This window comes from Natator depressus, chromosome 10 (assembly GCF_965152275.1).
Source record: "Natator depressus isolate rNatDep1 chromosome 10, rNatDep2.hap1, whole genome shotgun sequence".
Lineage (NCBI taxonomy): Eukaryota > Metazoa > Chordata > Testudines > Cheloniidae > Natator > Natator depressus.
In genome coordinates this window covers 24,129,213-24,150,857 of record NC_134243.1, presented here as the reverse complement: position 1 = coordinate 24,150,857, position 21,645 = coordinate 24,129,213, and the positions used below count along the sequence as shown (strand labels likewise).

At 40.3% G+C, this 21,645-nt stretch overlaps 1 protein-coding gene across 1 annotated transcript in view; it reads right to left on the bottom strand.

Annotated features, from left to right (window-relative positions):
• Positions 1–510: 510 nt before the first annotated feature.
• Positions 511–21,645, bottom strand: part of GRIN2A (glutamate ionotropic receptor NMDA type subunit 2A) — a 288,119-nt gene continuing 266,984 nt past the window's right edge. Inside the window, exons 11-12 of the mRNA XM_074965468.1 lie at positions 10,017–10,255; positions 511–3,097 (exon numbers count right to left, since the gene is read on the bottom strand). Of these exons, the coding sequence (XP_074821569.1) occupies positions 1,307–3,097; positions 10,017–10,255 (2,030 nt within the window). The 3' untranslated portion in view covers positions 511–1,306. The remainder of the gene's footprint in view (positions 3,098–10,016; positions 10,256–21,645) is intronic.

Genomic DNA, 21,645 nt, shown 5'->3' with positions numbered 1-21,645 from the left:
ATTCTAGAAGGAAGAAGTCACTAAAAAGGTGTTAATCTTTCATAATACGGTATACGCAAAAATGGTATTGCATTCCTGACTGATTACATTAAACATATGTTGGTGTCTGATACAATATTAACAACTGTAATAATATTAACATACAATTAATTAGATGTCACCACTACTGCATTGTGAACAATGAGCTACAGGTGTTTTCATTATTATTTTGTTTTGTAATGAAGGGATAAAAGAGATACTATACAGCCCTGAGTAATGACCATTAAGGGGCAAATGCAAAAACTTACATACATATTAGGCTTCAAGATAAATAATGAGGTCCATAGCTTGACAGATTTAAGATCCATATATTGATATCTAAAAATATATATTCTAGGTTATGCAGCTTATTTTTGACTGCACAATGAAACCGCAGAATTTTTTAGTAACTGAGTTTGTAACTGTAAGTGCTTATGAAATATAAAGAAAGCATGTGTACACCAGCATTAACCAATATCCATATGTCTTCCTTTTGATACATAACAGTTTGGGCCTATATTTTCCATATTTATCTTTATGAGATTAGAATGAGCATAACATTTTTGTGCTAACACAGTTTTTTATTCCATTTTAGGGCCCTGAGTTTTTTTCTTTTTAATTATTTTGACGTTTGAAAACAAATATGAAACTAAAATATAGCTTTGAAAGTCTAACTCTCTATTCTTTTACAAGCCTGTATTTAGTTACAGTGCAAATGCGCTCTTCGCTTTTTTTTTTGTCTGTCAAACTACATGCATACCATATTGCTCATCCAGTATTAGAAAACCATTAAACATTCCTGATGACAGAAATACATTGAGTGATGCTCAGCAACAGAATTTAGCATAACTAAACCAGTAAAATAATCAAAATACAAAAGAGCATAGTTGCCAACATATCTTGGCATAGGTGCCAACTCAGTGGGTGCTCCGGGGCTCAAGCACCTACAGGAAAAAAATAGAGGGTGCTCAGCACCCACCACCCAGAGCTGTTGGGCAGGGCCACCAACAGGCGCTTGGCGGGAGGGGAGGTGGAGCACTCACTGGGAAAAATAAAAGTCAGCGCCAGTGTGTCTTGGGGCTCTTCAATTCAACCTCCAGTTATATAAATGGCTTCCCCCCAGTTTTCAACAAACCCTGGATACATCTAAAAAGATGTCATATCCTCTTACCTATTCAAGTCCTGAGGGTATTGCATATTATCATTTAGCATAGTACTGTTTAAGAATGCACTCTTTGCCTCTAAGATGGTGGCAACTATTTTTCCCTATAAAGTGTAAATGGGAAACTTAAACGTCTGATTCAATACTAGGCATTTTCTTATACACACGTCTATTGCTGCAGGAATTTAAAACTCTTGGAGTTGAGTACACACTATTCTTATTTGCAACATAAGGCATAACATGCTCTGAAAGGTACATATCATTATGGACCCGGCCATCTCGGGAACTATATGATGCTGTGGACTTTATTGATGACCTTGAATAAGTATCATTTCTTGCTTTTGCTGCTAATGATTGTTTGTAAAGATCAGCAGGACTTCGGCCAAAAACTAAGTGCTGGTCATCACGATAGGAGTGCAGAAAAGGGTTATCTGCAGAGTGATCAGGATACAGGGATTTGCTCCGCTTACTGTCCTCCAGAGTTTGCGTTACGAGTGAGCTCTTGTTACTCAACAGTTTGCTTGGGGGGACATGAAATGTGTTTGCATATGAGCTGCAGTCTAGAAACCTCTCTTTCTCTTTCAAGCTTATGCTGCGAGCAGGCCTTCCAATATCTATGTCCCTGGACTTATCGGGGATGTTGTCAAAAGAGTGTTGCCTACTGATCCTCATCTTATCCTTTTTCTGATGCTGGATTGCATTATTCTGAACCCAGTCATGCTCATACATTTCTTCAGGATGCTCCGAGCTGGCTGCTTCCTGCAATATTTGATCTTCATCAATATCATACAGGTTCCCCATCCGCAAGCAAGCATCACATTTATAGGGAGACCTGCTTGAATAATGGCCTGTGTAACTGGGCAGATTTGAAAGACAGCTCCTGCAATGGGTGGAATTCTGTCTGTATCTATCATTCACCTCGCCTAGCGAAGCATTTTTATCTTTTAAGCTATAGTGCTTTGAATAAAGTTTGTACTGGTCATTATTTGGAAGACTGTCTTCATTATGCAAAGGAGTCCTGTTACCGTGTTCTGCTTTCCTGTAGTTGTCATTGTGATCTTGGTAAACAGCAGGGAATTCAATAGTCTCTGGAAGGACAATATTTTCAATATACTGGGGTGGGTTCAGGTGGAGACCTGGCTGCTTGTCAGCATCGATTGTGTAAATTTTATCCCGAGGAGCACTTTGTTTGGTTTTCAGGTATGTCAGCTCCACATCACTACAGTCCTTTGGGTATTTTGACACCACTGATCTCTTTTTAACATTGTCCTTGGTTTTGTGGTGTTTGTTATTGTTTTCGGGTTCCATATGGCAAGTGGCTCTGCTTGAGGTCTCCGATACATCCGAATGGACAATCTCCTCAGGAAGGTATCTCTGGCCCTTCACAGAATGCTGCCTATTTTCTTCCGAACCATTTTCTCTCTGTGAACCTTGGCTCTGAAGGATCGATTCTTGACGTAAAGATTCCACAGATTTTTTCCAAAGCTGCCTGGGTCTGGAGTTTACTTTTGCTTCTGCTGTAACAGCAACTTCCACTGTATTTGGATTTGATTCATTTAGTGTGAGAGGATGCTGACCTTGGAAAACATAGTTGTTAAGATTGTCTTTGTGTCGGCTGCTGACAAATGTTTGCAGTTCACTCATATTGTCACCAAAAAGGTTGTCCTTTGGCTGAAAAGACCTGTTTTCAGAGAATATCAAATTCCCCTTATCCATGACCATGTCCATAATTAGCGAACCCCTTTGAATAAAATCACCTGTTCTTTTGGGGGAATTAATTCTTGAAGGATTAATATTGGTCATATTTTTGGCTGTTCGTAGTAGTTTTAACATGTTGGTTTGGGAGCTGGTCAGAGTAAAGTCAGGTGATTTCTTTTTTTCCTCAATGTGCACTCCATGAATACAGCTATAAATACCCTGTAATAAGAGTAACATAAAACAAATTATATCACCAACTGGAAACTTTAAATACTGTAATTTTACATATTTCATTCTTAGCAATATGATTAAATTGGACATCACTTATTTAATGAGCACAAAGAGCAGAAGGGCATGCTGTCTTCCTGCAGCATATTTCTAGAATCATACATAAGACAGCGATGATAAATATTTCTTGATTTCATCTATGTAACAGTAAAAGAAAAGCATTGCTAACATCAAACAAAACGTTTTCCCCAAACTGTATCATTCTTTGGCACCATAGGCCTCAGGTATTAAAAAGGAGAAAGTTATACTATTATACTGACAGGTTTCAGAGTAGCAGCCGTGTTAGTCTGTATCCACAAAAAGAACAGGAGTACTTGTGGCCCCTCAGAGACAAACAAATTTATTAGAGCATAAGCTTTTGTGGGCTATGGCCCACTTCGTCGGATGCATAGAATGGACCATATAGTAAGAAAATAGACATATATACATACAGAGAAGGTGGAAGTTACCATACAAACTGTAAGAGGCTAATTAAGTAAGATGAGCTATTATCAACAGGGAGAAAAAAACTTTTGTAGTGATAATCAAGATGGCCCATTTAGACAGTTGACAAGAAGGTGTGAGGAGGATACTTAACATAAGGAAATAGAATCAATATGTGTAATGACCCAGCCACTCCCAGTCTCTATTCAAACCCAAGTTAATGGTATGTAGTTTGCATATTGATTCAGGCTGAGCAGTTTCTCCTTGGAGTCTGTTTTTGAAGCTTTTCTGTTGCAAAATTGCCACCCTTAAATCTTTTACTGAGTGGCCAGAGAGGTTGAAGTGTTCTTCTACTGGTTTTTGAATGTTACGATTCCTGATGTCAGATTTGTGTCCATTTATTCTTTTGAGTAGAGACTGTCCGGTCTGGCCAATGTACATGGCAGAGGGGCATTGCTGGCACATGATGGCATATATCACATTGGAAGATGTGCAGGTGAACGAGCCCCTGATGGTGTGACTAATGTGATTAGATCCTATGATGGTGTCACTTGAATAAATATGTGGACAGAGTTGGCATCAGGCTTTGTTGCAAGGATAGGTTCCTGGGTTAGTGTTTTTGTTGTGTGGTTGCTGGAGAGTATTTGCTTCAGGGTGGGCGGCTGTCTGTAAGCGAGGACTGGACTGTCTCCCAAGATCTGTGAGAGTGAGGGATCATTTTTCAGGATAGGTTTAAATCTTTGATGATATGCTGGAGAGGTTTTAGTTGGGGCTGAAGGTGACAGCTAGTGGCGTTCTGTTATTTTCTTTGTTGGGCCTGTCCTGTAGTAGGTGACTTCTGGGTACTCTTCTGGCTCTGTCAATCTGTTTTTTCACTTCAGCAGATGGGAACTGTAGTTTTAAGAATGCTTGATAGAGATCTTGTAGGTGTTTATCACTACAAAAGTTTTTTTTCTCCTGCTGATAATAGCTCATCTTAATTAATTAGCCTCTTACAGTTTGTATGGCAACTTTCACCTTCTCTGTATGTGTATATATATATATCTCTTCTTACTATATGTTCCATTCTATGCATCCGATGAAGTGGGCTGTAGCCCACAAAAGCTTATGCTCTAACAAATTTGTTAGTCTCTAAGGTGCCACAAGTCCTCCTTTTCTTTATACAGTTATACTGTTAGCACTGGATAAAAAAAAATAAAGTTTTCTGCCTCCAGCCATGAGTAAGCCACCAGCTGCTCCCAATCTGATGGGCATGTCAAGAAGGTTTCCTGGCGGGAAGATGAAGGCAGGACAAACAAGGACTTGAGCCCATCATAAATTCTGATCCCTCTCTTTTTCTAGCATCCTCCTCCTTGCCACAGCAACTCCTGTCCATTCGAGATCCTACGAAAATCATTATTCTTTAATGTGTCAACCTCTTTGACATGACTGCTACCCTCACAAACACTGAACAGTACTTAACTCCATGAGTGATCCTATAGAAATCAATGGAACTACTTACATAGTAGGAACTACTCAATTTAAGTACGTCAGGAAGAGGTCCTTCACAGTAGTCAGTTAACAAAGGGCTAATACATAGTGCAACATCAGCAGTGAGTGTGAATTCTGGTGGCCATGGCTTTCCTGGTGAAAACACTGAAGACTTCTTATAGTCTTCTTGAATACTATTCTTTACTTCCTGCTGGGTAATTGGTGTGACAGCTAGGTAAATACGTGCCATACTCATGGGCAGAGGGGCACCACTTGGTGTTTCAAGGGTTATGCCTACAAGATCTCGACAATTGTAACAATGAGAACAAAGAGAAATGTTCATTTCTGTTGTCCACAGACAACTGAAACACTAAGTTTAATTCCTGTAAATTAAATTCAGTAAAGATCTGCAAATCCTAAGCAGCCAAAACGGAATGTAAACATAATATAAATGCATTTTATGTATGATACCTTTATACTGTTATTTTTTAATTTGCTGCTAATTATCAGCAAAGGGAGTAATTATGAATGTAGCATAATTACAATGCACATAATGCATATTATCTGTTTTTTTCCCAGTTTTCTTGTTAGCATAAAAAATGTCTGCATTTTTGCTTACTCCTGTTTCAGCCTGTTAGCTGTGCAAAAGCAATGGAATGCCCTAGTTTATGAAGAAGCTCTCACAGACTGCTGACATCTGCTAAATTGAACTATAAAGTTGATGCTAAATAAATAGGCCAATAAAGGATTTCGGTATGACTTAGTTTAAATACAAAATCCAAGAGAAGTTCTAGAAGTTATGTAGCACGTTAAGATGTATGGATTGTATTGTTAGAAGGACTTTTGAAACCATAAACTCCTTAGTCATTGGTCAGACAAATGTCCCAACAAAGGCAATGGGCCAAATGCCCAGGTCAGTCAATAATTTTTTATTCACTCCTTACTGGGGAAAAACTCTTATGATTGCAGCGAGTATTTTGCCTGAGCAAAAAGTGAGCGATAGCAACAGAATTTAACCATAGTAACATGCATACAAAGCAAAAATTAAGGGCCTTGCTCTTTTGTAATTGACTTGTTTATAATATTTTTTGGTTTTATGGTTCTTTTCTTACTTGTTTAAAAGTCCCTACCCATCATTCCCTTCTCCTTGTCTTTTGAAAAGGTGTTAACTACAGAGAATACCTAGCCATCAATGGGGAAATCACAGAAGATCAGTGAGGACCCAGAAGCCTGGATGCTTATCTGAAATACCCACACCTGTTGGTCTAGAAAACAAGTCTAGAGCTGAGCAAGAACAGGGATTTGCCTGAAACTTATCCTATTTTCCCACTTCCAGTCAAACAGAAAAAGTCAGCCCACATGGTATTTCAGTTCTGTTGTTTCCTGTCCCAGCCAGAATTAGTGTGGTGTATTGCAAACATGAAAAATAAAATGTTCTAAAACGTTAAATTAACTTTTTGAAATTGGATTTGCTTTGCATTTTGGAGTGAAGATTGAAGTCAGTTCATATTTTAATTTAAACCTGTTTACCCATCTGTAGCAGGATTCTATTAAATTTTACGCTTTCCTTTAGGATGAATTAGCTGTGAATTTGCTTGTGAAAGGAGTAGCTTTTTCAAAGTAGTTGGGAGAATTTCAAATACAAATAAGGGAAAATAACAGGCAGATTTACAATATGCTGTAAAACAGAGCAGCTCTTTCGTTGCAAAAACGTAAGACTTTTGTTACAGGATTACACTAACATTTCAAGGGAATGTAGTAAGCCTGTTTTCTGAACGCTACAGAAAAATATTGAAATGAACAGGACAGATAGCAGGCTTCCTAGAAAGCTTCTGCATTAACCAGGATAAGAAAACCCTGAATGAACATCAGTAACTCCTTGCAGACACTACAGACTCATCAAAGGGAAATATGACTGGCTTGGAGTCCCCTTGGATTCTAAAGATGTTTGCAAAATATTATTAATGCAATGGTTTCATGAAGCAGATGAAATCACTGGAGCCCCCCCCCAAGAAACACCCCCCCCCCCATTATTTGTTTGTCACAGCAAAAACCTCTCTCTCACTCGCAGATGACATGAATGGAACATTATAGCCATAACAAACCTATAACACCAAGGAAATACAACTGAAGATGAAATGTGCCAATTCCCCATTTAAAGTGCCTGGGTTTTGCAAAGTAAATGAGAACTTTCCTTTTTAGCTACTCTCACTCTTGTGAATCTCAGCCTTAAAGTTGGTGTCATTTCTGTAGGTATGGATTTCATTGCTTTCAATGATGGTTACTATTTAAGGTCTTCCTAAGAACACTGGATGGGCTCTCACAGAAGATAAATCTACGTTAGTCTACAGCATACCTAGATGCTTTAGCAATAAACCCATAGGACCAAGCTGATCCTTTAGAGCACAGTTTCTCAAACCTTTTCACAGGGTGGATCACAAATTTAAAGACTGTGCAAAGGAAAGAGGAGATGGCCCATGAGACAATCATATGAGCCACCTCCTCACCCATTCACAACCACATAACATACCCTAGGTAACAGCAACAATGGCTTATGCGGAAGAGTAAAATATTTTCAGCAGCCTTAATGCAAACCAAAGGAGGAGAGTCAGCACCATGAGATCATTTTAATCTCTCGTCAAACCATCAGTGGTCCATGCGACACAATTTGGGAAACACTGCTTTGGAGCACAGCAAACACTGGTCTTCCAAGACTTCATCTCCTCTCACCTGGATTATTGCACATTCTTCTCCATAGCCTCACACTACTCCAGATCTTTGTGCACCAACACGTGTAGGATGCTGCTGCCTGCTCCCTCCCATACACAAAGAAACACAACTACAGCATCCTCATCTTCTTCTAACTACTCCCACTGCCTCCTGTTTGTTTTGGAATCCATTAAAATCAAAGTCCTACTAACATACCAGGCATTGGTTTCTCTTTCACCTTCCCCTCCCACAATCCCTACCTTCCCCCCACAAAAACCCTCAACTACTGTTGAAGCAGGAGCCTTAATCTCTGCAGTTACTGTCATCTGAAACAACTTCTCTCTCTTTCTGCTCAACAGCTCTGCAACTCATTACGAATGTAGCTGAAAACATCTCTCTTCTCTCTCTCGCCCCCCTCAGTTATTTAATTCTGTAATCATATTAGAATAACTCTAAAGTGTTTCACGATAAATTTGCTAGAAAGATGCCAGAAGCATAACATTGCTTTGCAGTGTACATAACCTGCTTATGTCCCTTATCCTGGTTCCTTTACCAAACACCTACTCTCCCACCACATCGCAAAAATGAATCACCTTTTCTAAAAGAAACAAAACCAAAACCAAAGGGCACTAAATTAACATTTTATGCAAACGGCAAAATTTACCAAATGGTGTTAAAATGGATTATATTTAATACAACTGAGCATGATTTTCCCCACAGAAAATATTCTCCATATAATTCAGTTTGGAAACATCTTCAGACTACAAAGTCCATCTCTGATTTGCCCAGCTGGGAGGCCAGGAGTGGAGTGGAGGTAAAGCGGATGGGGGGTAAAGAGGTCTACAGTGTATCTCACTTGAAAAAGTAAAGAAGCCAATATGAAAAAGGAGAAGTGATTGTGTATGGTGCATTTTTTAAAGGTGGGGTTGTTTAGGAAGCTCAAATTTATGCATAAGTCAGCTTCGTAAGTATCTGGTCCAGGACAGTATTCAGTGAAAATAACAGCTTTTACTTGCAGCTGTCTGTAAAACTGGTCTACAAAGAAGCACCAAAATTAAAAGTCCCATCTTGCAGTTTTGTAGTTCCATATAAACATTGCAAACAAAAAAGTATATAAAGGTGTTTTTTTTCCAAAAGTTAGATGCAGTCATAACAAAACAACTTTAAATTCATAAGGGCCACATTCCTTGCCTACCCCAAACTCCCTCTGATGGCAACATAGATCTGAATGTGTCCAAGGATCAGTCTCAGAAGAAGTAAAACAAACATTTAAAATGCCCACACCACTGAGTTTGGTGCTAACACTCATGGGCCACAACTGTAAGCTTTCCACATAGGGTATCACAGGGCAAAATCCCTTACCAAGAGAATAGGACATAACATTTACTCTACGCTACTCCTTTTAGCTGCAAGTCCAATAGAGTTTGGATTTACTCTGGGGAGTAGCCTCAACATGTTTTGGGGCAAATATGCATATTGCTATGGTTCTATTCACTTTGCGTACATTAAAAAAATTTCAGAGTCCATTGGCTATTTAATGTTTGATGCATAAAAAAACCCTCGTTTGTCAAAAAGAGTAAGACTACACATATTTTCTGCTTTTACTTCTACAATCATCTATTTGGACTTTTTAATAGGTAGAATTATCTTTAGAAATTGACCTAATCTCTAACCATATAAATAAATTACATTTTTGTGTGTCTAATCTGAGTTTATTGAAGGAATCTAATTAATTAGGAAAATGTAGCTGAGTAATACCTTCTAGACTATTTAACACTCTTAGAACCCCACATGTTCTATGAAATGCACAGTACTGAGAGTTAATATTTATCATCTGATTAATGCAGGTTTTAAAAAATTGATTCATTCCAATGATTAGCCCAGTTCCCGCTAACAAGTAAATCTTATATTTCTCCATTAAACCTTTCCCTAACGAAGAATCCATAGCCTGCGATTTCTGTATTTGCTTATTGACTATCCTGACATGTGCTAGTCCATCAGACAGCTTGCAGTCACAGCTATCAAATGAAAGAACAAAACAAAAAATCCCTAGGAGTGCATATGAAATGCAACTATAATACAAACCCAGTGGAACATCTTATCAAAGTTTTTAAAATGTTTCAGATATTCAGCAAAGGGATAAATTGAGAGAAAATATGCCTGCCTCACAGGTGTGGATTAGTGGTTTTAAGAAACTAGTTGTTATATTAACTACTGGATAAAAGAGGTTTATGAAAGTTATACTAACCCTACTGATTGAGAACAACAATCCTGGCCTGTCTGTGCAGACCCCGGTGAAGCAGAATCTGAGTTTCCAGTAAAACAGATGTTCCCAGACAAAGGTTATTAGGCTGAGTGCCATGGCTGCTGCGAGCATGTAAAATACGCCTGCCATGTTGTCAATATCCAGCTGGCTGCTCATGACTTCATTCTTCTCATTATGACAAATACCAGTCAACCACAGTGTTTCCAATTCTTCCATCTCTCCTGGAGAAAGCAAGAAATCGTACAGTTAGGATTTGAAAACCACCATTCATAGTATATTGCAAAAATGAAAATCTAGGACATAGAGTAATTCCATCTTTAAAAATGCAGCACTCTAATATCTCATTATAAAGTGACTATTCTTATCTGCTAATTTAGGACTACATTACTTTAATAGATTTCAGGTCACAGTACCTCGGGTTGTGACTTCATCAGATTTCATATGTTAGCTAGACTTGATTAGCCATTTCCATCTCGGGTTTTCAGGAAGAGGAGAGAAACATCTGAATGTGGCACAGTCTTCAAAAACAGACCTTTTGTGTTTCATATATTATCCCTCTTACTGTGGAAACAGACTTACAACTATTTAGCTCTTGGACATCTGACAGGATCTCCCTATCCTGTTTTATTTCTTGGTATTTTTAACTTCCATTGTCATTTGTTCAAATAAGTACAGTTTTAAAAATAGATATCTATGGTGATATCTCTATTCACGTGTTTTGTCTCTTTGCCGTGTCTGTATCTAGTTGAGGATTGTACTCTATAGAGCTAGTCAAAAGGAATGTAATCTAGGGGGCAGAAACAGGACTGGAATGCAGGCTTCCTGGCTTCTATTCCTGAGTCTGCCACAACCGTGCCAGGGGATGTCAAACAATTCACTTTACTCAGTCATACCCAGCAAAACAGATATACCATCTCCCATAGCTGGGTGGTTCTTAGGCTGAATATTTGTAGTTTACAGGTCTTTGAGTTCCTCATCATTACTGTCATCGCAATATGCAGACAGCTAGTGCAGATCAGTCTGACTTTGTTAGGCAAGTTGTTATTTAAAATATACAAAACTAAGTACACTCATCCAAGCAAATAAAAGTGTTATAGGGTCTAGAACTCTGAATGGAGCTCTTCCAGCAATATATAAAAAAATGATTTAAATTATGTTGTACTTTGTGCATGGACAGAAGCTACCGCAGGGACTTATAGCATTCAATTCTCCCATCACCATCGCCTCAATTCTTCTCTCTCTCTTGAATATTACCTTATTTGGTGAGAAAAAAATCACTTAAAAAGCATCTTTGGGGCAATCCATGCTCCCCACCTCACATATTTTTCTTCTCTTTGATGTAATCACCACATGGACCAAAGCAAAAGACTAGTGAGACTCAGTATGAGATCCAGATATATTTCAGGATCTCCCTTCTCTTACTTTTCAGCATGCCAGCGGCATGTCAGCAGCAGTGAGGTTTTCATAGAAAAGCTACTGACTAACTTATCACACTATTCCAGGCTTTTAAGAAGGGGCTAAGCTTGCACGACAAAGGGCAATGTCCTCATAGCATTGCTCAAAGTCTGAAACCCTGGCAATGTGTTCATTGCAACTGTTTCTCTCTAAACTCATTCTTTATGTTCCCTGAACTGCAGAAATAGTTTCTATCCCTTTTTAACCCCACATTTGGTTTCGTTCTGTCTGCAAGCACACAGGAGAACTAATGAAATTGCTTCTGGGAAGGTTTTTATGTTGTACAACGTGACTACTCTTGAAACATCCTTAGTGTTCCTCTACTGGAGCATTACATGCAAAATGCATTTTGATTCTAATGCTAAACCTTTTCTTCTCAGAGATATGCAGTGGCATGATTCTAATTTCTTTTGTAATTACATGAGTTGTCTGCTTCTGGCAATAATGATCAAGAATGAAATGGGACCTACAGAGAAATATCATGTTAGCTAGCTTCATCTACTTCACAATTTAGTACACAATACATTTTTGTGCAGATTTCCTAATCTACCCCTTCCTTGACAATGAGCTCTGTAATATAGAAGGTGGGATCTTCCTGGTCTTCTGAGAAACATCAGAAGGCACTTCAAGCCTGTAATCAAGAACAGGGTTGGTGTGAGCTGCAAAGAAGTTGTATTTACATCTTAGTTACCCACATATCAAACTGGAACGCTACTGAGCTGGCATGTAAGAATAGCTCACAGCATATAGAGTCCAAGGGCAGACGGGCAAGTTAATGGCCACAAATAATTGGGCTATGAGGACTAGAGTAGAGGTAAGTGGGAATTAAACACCAGGGCAGAAGAGAAAGGTTGCCTGCATACTTCAGTGATGAGCATTTTACAAGTTCCTAAGTCAGAGGAACCAGTCGTGGCTTCTTAGGGTATATCTACACTGCAATCACTGATCGTGATGACAGCTTGCACAGACCTATCCAAGCTATTGTTAATCTACCTAACTCAGATACCAGAGCAGTGAAGCTGCAGTGGCATGGGTTTCAGCACAGGCTACCCGCTTGAGTAAGTGCCCTGGGTTCTGGGCAGGCTTCTACAGTATCTGAGTGAACTAGCCGTGATTGCAGTGTAAACATACCCATAGTTAAGACTGAATTGAGTTTTACAGTTAAAGCAGAGATTCAACCTCTATGTATGAAGAATAGTGTATCCTCATGAAAATGACAGTGCTTACTCTTCGAGAACTCATAACAACACCACAAGGAAAAACAATTCTAAATTGTCTTTAAAAATCACTTTAATCTGGGACAATAAACACGAACATTCATTAATCACAATTATATAACTATTGCCTGTACTCAGGGTGCTTATATGCACTTTCTTATCTTAAAATGTTTGGATTCCTTTTCTTTGGTTTGTATCCCAGTACCATTTAGAGCCTCAATGAGATGTGGTTTTACCCCCCATTTATAGTCCTCCCTAAGATCTACCAATAAAACACAAAGACTCAAGAAAAGAAAAATGAAAGTCCAGAGAAAGTGTAATAGTGCCTGCATGTGTGTTACCCTCAAAGGTTCTGACAATCAGCCTGCATTGCTTTCCACAGTAAAATCCGCATCTCCCAAGACGGTCAGATGTCAGCTTGGTTTGGCTGCTGTGCTCTTTCACAAATCACAACAAATTTCATGGAGGGATTTAACTCTCTTTTTTATAACGGCGTATTTCGCATTTCCTCTCCTTCGGCATATACGCCTAAAATAACGAGTGATAAGCCACTAACCTTTTGAAAAAAGGACAGCTCAGAAACAACCCAGGCTTTTTAAAACTGAGATATGACAGTGCCCTAGCAACCTGCAAGGAACCAAGGGTTGTGCAGTGGTTTATTACCTCTCCTTACACCTGGTCAAGAGTGCAGTCACTTCCAGCAGACACCTAATATATACGCTCCGCAACAATTTACCTCATTTTGAAACTATGTAGGGTACATGTTTGGGAATTTTGTTAAACTCTAAGTTGACAAACAAATGAAAGGACATTGTTAGACTGAGTATAGACCAGACTGCTAACATACACAGAGATGGGCTAAGTCATAATTCTGGAACCCTGATTTCAAATAACCCAAATTTGGGATCTGGTGGGTTAGGTTAGGTCACTATAGAGAGAGGAGCTATTTGCAACAGTAGGTGAGTTGAATTCAAAACACTGAAGTTTGGGGGTGGTCTTAATTTTGGTTCAGGATAAAGATACTGTCTTTTCAGATCCTTCAGTACCCTGAGCTGGAAGTGGCCAGAGAAAGATGACCCCCAAGGGTAATGAACTGTCTTGGCATATGCATGTAGCTACAGGTAAAGGACTAGCAGTCTGCATATGCTCTCCCTATGTGTGCATAGGTCTGGCTAGTGGGCTAAAGCTGATAGTGCAGAGGTCCCCAGACGGTGGGGTGTGCCACACAGCAGTCACAGAGGAATGTTTGGGGGGCCCAGATCAGCCCCCACAGGATATGGGGAGGGAGTGCCAGCCAGCTCCACTCCTGGCCCCATGCCCCCGCCTGAGGCTCTGCTCCCTGACCCAGCCCCACCCCCAGCTGTGGCCCCCTACCCCTGGCCGTGTCCCCCCCTTCCTGGAGCCGTGGCCCCACTCCGGGCGTTGGCTCTGGGATGGAGGCGGGCACAGACAAGGGTAAGGGGGGTATGAGGTAACAAGTTTGGGGATAACTGTGATAGTATAACATCAGGTTCTTGGAAACCTGTGAAAGTAAGCTCAATGTATATAAAAACCAGGCATCTGTGAAGTCTGGCATCAATGCAGTTGGAGCCTGAACCACAGTCTGCAGATTGGTCTCAAGTTACTTATAATTTATAATTCAGTTTTTAAGGCTTTTTGTTTTAATATCAGCAACTTGCCAGCAGGAATGGCCATACTGTTATTGATTTATTCTTCATACACCATACGCAGATAGGATTAAAAGGCTTATGGACTAGTAAAAGTTTCAGTATCAAAGGACATGATGAAAGAAACAGGACTAGAAAATGAAACCGATCTGAACAGATTTACAAAAGGGGTAACAGCAGTAATTTTTTTCAACTTTAACAGACTCAAAGCACGTCTATTTGGTAAAAATTACAAATAAATAGAAAGTGACTGCAGTAGGTGGTATGTTAATTTCTACACTTCTGTATTTATAGAAACCTGACTCACCCATAGCACAGAGAATAGTGCAAGTAGGTATTTGTAAAGGCCCAAACCTTACAGCTGCTGAACATCTGCAGCTCCCAGTGAAGTCTGAATAAGGTCCAAAGAGCTAGATTGTGATCTCAGTTACCTCAGTGCACAAGGGGAATAACGTCAATGATTTCAGTGGAGTTATTCCTGGTTTGTACTGGTGTTACGGGGAGCAGAATCTATCACAAAGTAATGACCCATAAGAGCCATTTCAAGCAAAGCTGCCAAACCAACAGTCATAGGAGGCCTTGGAGATCTCACCGTATCAGACAAAGGCATAAATACTAGCATGACATTTACTGCTTATGTTTCAGTGCCACGTGATGTGGCATGTGAGCTGCTTGATCCAGACTGAGCTTTCGAATAACAGCTTGAGTTCCCTTGTGATTCCGGATCTCTCTTATTATGGCCCTGACTGGAGCACATCACAGGCTCCCCAATGTCTTTGTCTCTTACAAGTGAAATATCCTGACAGTGAACTAGAAATACAAGGGAAGTCTTCTTAGTGCTTATAAGAGAGGGTTCTCTTCTGTGTTAGATTTATCAGCAAACGGCTCAGTACCTCTCATTTCAGTTTTTAAAAGTTCTCGTGACACTTGGTTCTCCGGACCATGAGACAGTCACTCTGTCATGAGTTGGGTGGCACTTCCAATCATTCGAATGATGCCAGCTTTGTATTAAATAGCAAAACTCTAGCTGTCTCACCAGCTCTTTGAAGCTATTTATAGTGTATCATGGGCACAGGCTGAACTGCACTTTGGACCCCTTTTAGTTCGTCTCAAGTGAACCCCTTTGGGAATAAGCCTTGTTACCGTCACACCTCTCAGGGCAGAACTATGTCATTCAACCACTCTGGGCCTGATCTCCTCTCACGTGTTAACAGTTTTTGGCACCTGTGAGCCCTTTCACTCTGGGGACCTGGGACAGTGGCTGACTCAAAAACAGTTTCTTCAGAACAAACCATTCATTCCCTTGAAGGCACAAAGCTTGCAGAGCAAAGGGTAAAATAATAAAGGTCTATATGCATATTTCCCCTCACCCAACCCTTAATCTTTCCCTACAAGCTTTGGTACATTTCACCTAGCCCAGGTACCTCCATCTCTGGGTTGGGAGAAGCTATCTGCTCTGATGCAGCCTCTCTCTCTCTCTCTCTCCATGCATGTCTGTCAGTTCTCACTGACATGCCATGGGCAGCCCATGGCAACTCACTCAACTACTTCCCTTTTCTGGGATGCTCCTTTGGATCCTAGGATCAACCCCGGGAAGAGTAAACCATTCTAGCCTGGAAGGAGCCAGGGAGATAGCCTCTTCCCAACTGATGGCCAAACATTGTTATCCCAGCCCCTCTTTTGCTATTTACCACAGGTGTCATTGTTTTATTTCCTCTTGATTCCCCCTTGACAGCATCCTTTGTTTTAACTCTGGGTATTCAGGTAGAATAATACTACACAGATAAATGCAGATGCATATGATATTTATCAAAAACTAATACACTACTCACTCATTTTCCTCACCATTTTATATAAAAATAATGCTAAAATCCTTGGCTTTTTTTCAACAAGAAAAGAAGTTACAACTTTTTAGTAAATGTATGGTGCTTTCCTCATCCTTAATTAAAACAGTTCCTCATTAACAGCCCAAACTGCTCCCTAGTTAAAAACAGGGTGGAAATAAGCAAGCCCAAGCTTTTGTAATTCCATCTGGGCAGAGAACAAAAAGAAAGCCATTAAAACTTCCATTGCTAATCATTTGTACAAAAACTAGTTTCCAAACTGGTCATACTATTCCATTCAGAGAAAGGAACACTCTGCTGATTTATTGATGTTTGAGTATTTCCTGGGCATCTTCTTCCTGGGAGGGGAATGGGATGAGAAAAAAGGTAGAATCCTCGGTGCTTTGTCTTGGCTTTCTTCTTCCACCCACCCCTGCTATCTGTAGGGAGCCCTGCTCCTATGTTTTTAACCAGCTCAGTAGCTATTGAATAACTGTCAGGAGAGGATATGTGGGAATCCTTCAGTTGTGTATATGTGCTGATGTACAGCAGTCCAGAATGGTGGTTGGGGTTTTAATGCCCCTTTTCCTCCAAACGTGTAGCATGTGCCTGAGTAGTACAACCAAATCACTCACTACAGATAGTAGTAACAAACAAGGGCAGGAAAGCTGATACAGCTCAGAGTAGCGACGGAAAGTGAGGTAAAGGGCTCACAGACAATTATCAGAGGAAAAGAATAGCTGATGGAATTATTTCATCAGATGAGAAACCCATGTCAAGGAGCCATCAAAATACCCATCAGTAAGAAATAAGGATGTGCAAAACACATAGTAAAGTAAGTGAGGCTGTGATCAACCAAGGATTAACTAAAAGGAAAAAGACACAATTATCATTGTGTAAAATGGCCTTTATGAAGTATTTAAATTTTATTGTTATTTCTATTGTGTTAGCGCTCCAAGGTTCAAATCAGGATCAATGTCCCACTGTGAAAGGTTCCATAGAAACAAATGCTGTAGGCAGACTCTGTCTCTGCCCTAAAGCCCTTGCAATTTAATTTCAGAAAAGACCCAATGAGAGTCAGAAAATGTACCAGAGTAAGACAATCAAGTAGTTTTCTGTTCCTCACAGCTAGACTGATGTTCATTTTAGTCATCTTTCATAATAGTCTTTTAATAAAGACTATTAAACTTCCATTAGTTAAACTAGCACAGTACTCAACTAAAACATTTTATAGTTGTCCCACTCATTTTGATTACAAAAAACTGAAAGCAGTTTCATTTTGAAGCACCACCAGGTATTACCCAGCACAGCTGAGTTGCTTAGCATGAGCAGTAGACAATTTCTAATCATTGGGATGTTTTCTGGAGAACAAGGGAGTGTATGCTGAATCACATAAGTGTATCCTAGGTTCAAAAAATGATTAGTAATGAAATCATATCAGAACTTTGCCAAATATCTCAACAGTAGATCATTTAATCTTTGTAAAACCTTTTATTTACAATTTTTCACCTCAGATTATTAGCCATGAGCTGGAAACTAAATCTGACAACTGAATTCCCTCCACAAACTTCACTGAAGAGGTTGGATTCAAATTCCTGAAGTCAAACCCACCCCTAAGATTTAGGGTTTGTGTCAGACACAAACTGGTAGGGCTTACTTTCCAAAGTGAATTTGGATGCAGCCCAAGTTGTCAGAAAGCTTTCAGAAAGCTCTTGAGAACAGATCTTGTAAAATTTCAGCCATTTAGGAGCAAAATCTTATGAAAAGAAGAAAAGATTTTTAGCACAAGACAAGATTTTATGTTCTTCTATGTGTCTGACAATTTTATTCTTTACTATTGTTTCAACTAATTTGTCTGGTACGGACGTTAGACTTACCGGTCTATAATTGCCAGGATCACCCCTAGAGCCCATCTTAAATATTGGCATTACATTAGCTATCTTCCAGTCTTTGGGTACAGTAGCTGATTTAAAGGACTGGTTACAAACCATAGTTAATAGTTACGCAATTTCACATTTGAATTGTTTCAGAACTCTTGGGTGAATGCCATCTGGTCCCGGTGACTTGTTACTGTTAAGTTTCTCAATTAATTCCAAAACCTCCTCTCGTGACACTTCAATCTGTGACAATTCCTCAGATTTGTCACCTACAAAAGACGGCTCAGGTTTGGGAATCTCCCTAACATCCTCAGCCGTGAAGACTGAAGCAAAGAATTCATTTAGTTTCTCTGCGATTACTTTATCGTCTTTAAATGCTCCTTTTGTATCTCAATCGTCCAGAGGCCCCACTGGTCATTTAGCAGGCTTCCTGCTTCTGATGTACTTAAAAACACATTTTGTTATTACCTTTTGAGTTTTTGGCTAGCTGTTCTTCAAACTCCTTTTTGGCTTTTCTCATTACATTTTTACATTTAATTTGGCAGTGTTTATGCTCCCTTCTATTTACCTCACTAGGATTTGACTTCCACTTTTAAAAAGAAGTCTTTTTATCTCTCACTGCTTCTTTTACATGGTTGTTAAGCCATGGTGGCTCTTTTTAGTTCTTTTACTGTGTTTTTTAATTTGGGGTATACATTTAAGTTGAGCCTCTATTACTATGTCTTTGAAAAGTGTCCATGCAGCTTGCAGGGATTTCACTCTAGTCACTGTACCTTTTAATTTCTGTTTAACTAAGCTCCTCATTTTTGCATAGTTCCCCTTTCTGAAATTAAATGCCACAGTGTTGGGCTGTTGAGGTGTTCTTCCCACCACAGGAATGTTAAATGTTATTATATTATGGTCACTATTTCCAAGCGGTCCTGTTATAGTTACTTCTCGGACCAGATCCTGCGCTCCACTCAAGACTAGATCGAGAGTTCCTTCTCCCCTTGTGGGCTCCTGTACCAGCTTCTCCAAGAAGCAGTCTTTTAAAGTATCGAGAAATTTTGTCTCTGCATTTCATTCCGAAGTGACATGTACCCAGTCAATATGGGGATAATTGAAATCCCCCACTATTATTGAGATTTTTATTTTGATAGCCTCTCTAATCTCCCTTAGCATTTCATCGTCACTATCACTATTCTGGTCAGGTGGTCGATAATAGATTTCCTATGGTTATATTCTTATTAGAGCATGGAATTACTATCCATAGAGATTCTATGGAACATGTGGATTCATTTAAGATTTTTATTTCATTTGATTCTACATTTTCTTTCACATATAGTGCCACTCCCCTTCCCGCCCCCACATGTTCTGTCCTTCCGATATATTTTGTACCCCGAAATGATTGTGTCCCATTGATTGTCCTCACTCCACCAGGTTTCTGTGATGCCTATTATATCAATATCCTCCTTTAACACGAGGCACTCTAGTTCACCCATATTATTTAGACTTCTAGCATTTGTGTACAAGCACTTTAAAAACTTGTCACTGTTTATTTGTCTGCCCTTTTCTGATGTGTCAGATTCTTTATTGAATGTTTCTCATCTGATCTGGCCCATACTTCATCCTCTTCCATCCTCTCCTCCTGACTAAAACCTAGAGAATCTCTATCAATAGACTCTACTCGAAGAGAAGTCTCTGTCCAATCCATGTGCTCCTCTGCAGCAATCGGCTTCCCCCATCTTTTAGTTTAAAAACTGCTCTGCAACCTTCTTAATGTTAAGTGCCAGCAGTCTGGATCCACTTTGGTTTAGGTGGAGCCCATCCTTCCTGTATAGGCTCCCCCATCCCAAAAGTTCCCCCAGTTCCTAATACATCTAACTCCCTCCTCTCTACACCATCGTCTCATCCACGCATCCAGACTCTGAAGCTCTGCCTGGCCCTGCGTGTGGAACTGGGAGCATTTCTGAGAATGCCACCATAGAGGTCCTGGATTTCAGTCTCTTTCCTAGCCGCCAAAATTTGGCCTCCAGGACGTCTCTCCTACCCTCCCTATGTCATTGGTACCTACATGTACCATGACCACCAGCTCCTCCCCAGGACTACACATAAGTCTATCTAGATGCCTCGAGAGATCCGCAACCTTCACAGCAGGCAGGCAAGTCACCATACGGTTCTCCCGGTCATCACAAACCCAGCTATCTATGTTTCTAATGATCGAATCTCCCATTACTAACATTCCTAATGACTGGAGTCTGCCCCCCTCCACCCCCCCCACCAGAGAGGTAACCTCAGTGCTAGAGGATACCCCAACATCATCTGGAAGGAGGGTCCCAACTATGAGAAGGTTTCCCTCTGTTCCCGTTGACTGCTTTCCTTCCCTGGGCCTTTCATCCTCCTTAACAGCGCAGGGGCTGTCCGACTGGAGGTGGGACAAATCTAGAGTGTCCTGGAAAGCCTCATCAACATACCTCTCTGTCTCCCTTAGCTCCTCCAGTTCCACCACCCTGGCCTCCAAAGCCCATACATGGTCTCTGAAGGCCAGGAGCTCCTTGCACCGAATGCACACATATGCCACCTGCCCACAGGGCAGGTAATCATACATGCTACAGCGAGTGCAATAAACAGGATAGCCCCCATTCTGCTGCTGGGCTTCTGCCTGCATTTTCTCCTACAGCTACCTAGGTTAAAGATATGGTTTTTGTTTAAATCAAGAAGTTTTGATAAAAATTAAGTTTAAAGGTTTTAAAGAATGGCAAGTGTACCTCGCCCCCCTCCCAACTCCCTCTCGAAACTCCCTGTTAGAAGTCCCTGGTCACAAAGCTCCCTGGTCACTTGCTCACTACTTTATAAAGCCCTGGCCTTCTTGATAGCCCCACCCCTGACTAAGGCTCAGCCAATGAACAGAGGCTTCTAGATTTCAAACCTTGTTTAGAAGCTCACAGCTTCCAAATGCTGGCCACAGCACACGGTCCTTCAAACAGACAGACAGACAGACACAAGCTCAGCACACAGCAAGTAACCCCCAAACACAAACACACACTACAGACAGCCACTTACCCCAAGGGTCCCATATTTACTCCTCCTTCACCTGGAGAACTCCCTCTCGAAACTCCCTGTTAGCGGTCCCTGGTCGCCTTAGCTGAAATTAATGAAGCTATTTATGGAATAAGGGACTACTCACATTCTGAGCAAAGGGGTCAGAATCTGGCCCTGTATCAATCCTTGGTTCTTGGGACCCATAAGTATCAACTTAACCTAGTTACACAGCATATACAATATGTTGTATGCAATACATTTACACACACACACACACACACAGTCTGCAACTACTGAATTTAAGAATTCTGAGTTTCTTTCCCCAGCACCCCCAAAATCATATGACATATATGTCATTTCTAGATTAATGTTGACTTGTTAAAAATCTCAAAAGAACGAAAAGCCTGAGTAAAAGCTATTAACTTATTGTGAGCTAATGACTAGAGTCTGCGTGGCCCTGTTATTCAAGGATGAATAAAACCAGAACAGCTAAGCACGATTTCCAGCATTACATTCTCACTCACTCCTGTTCAGCTAAATAAACGCCCCCA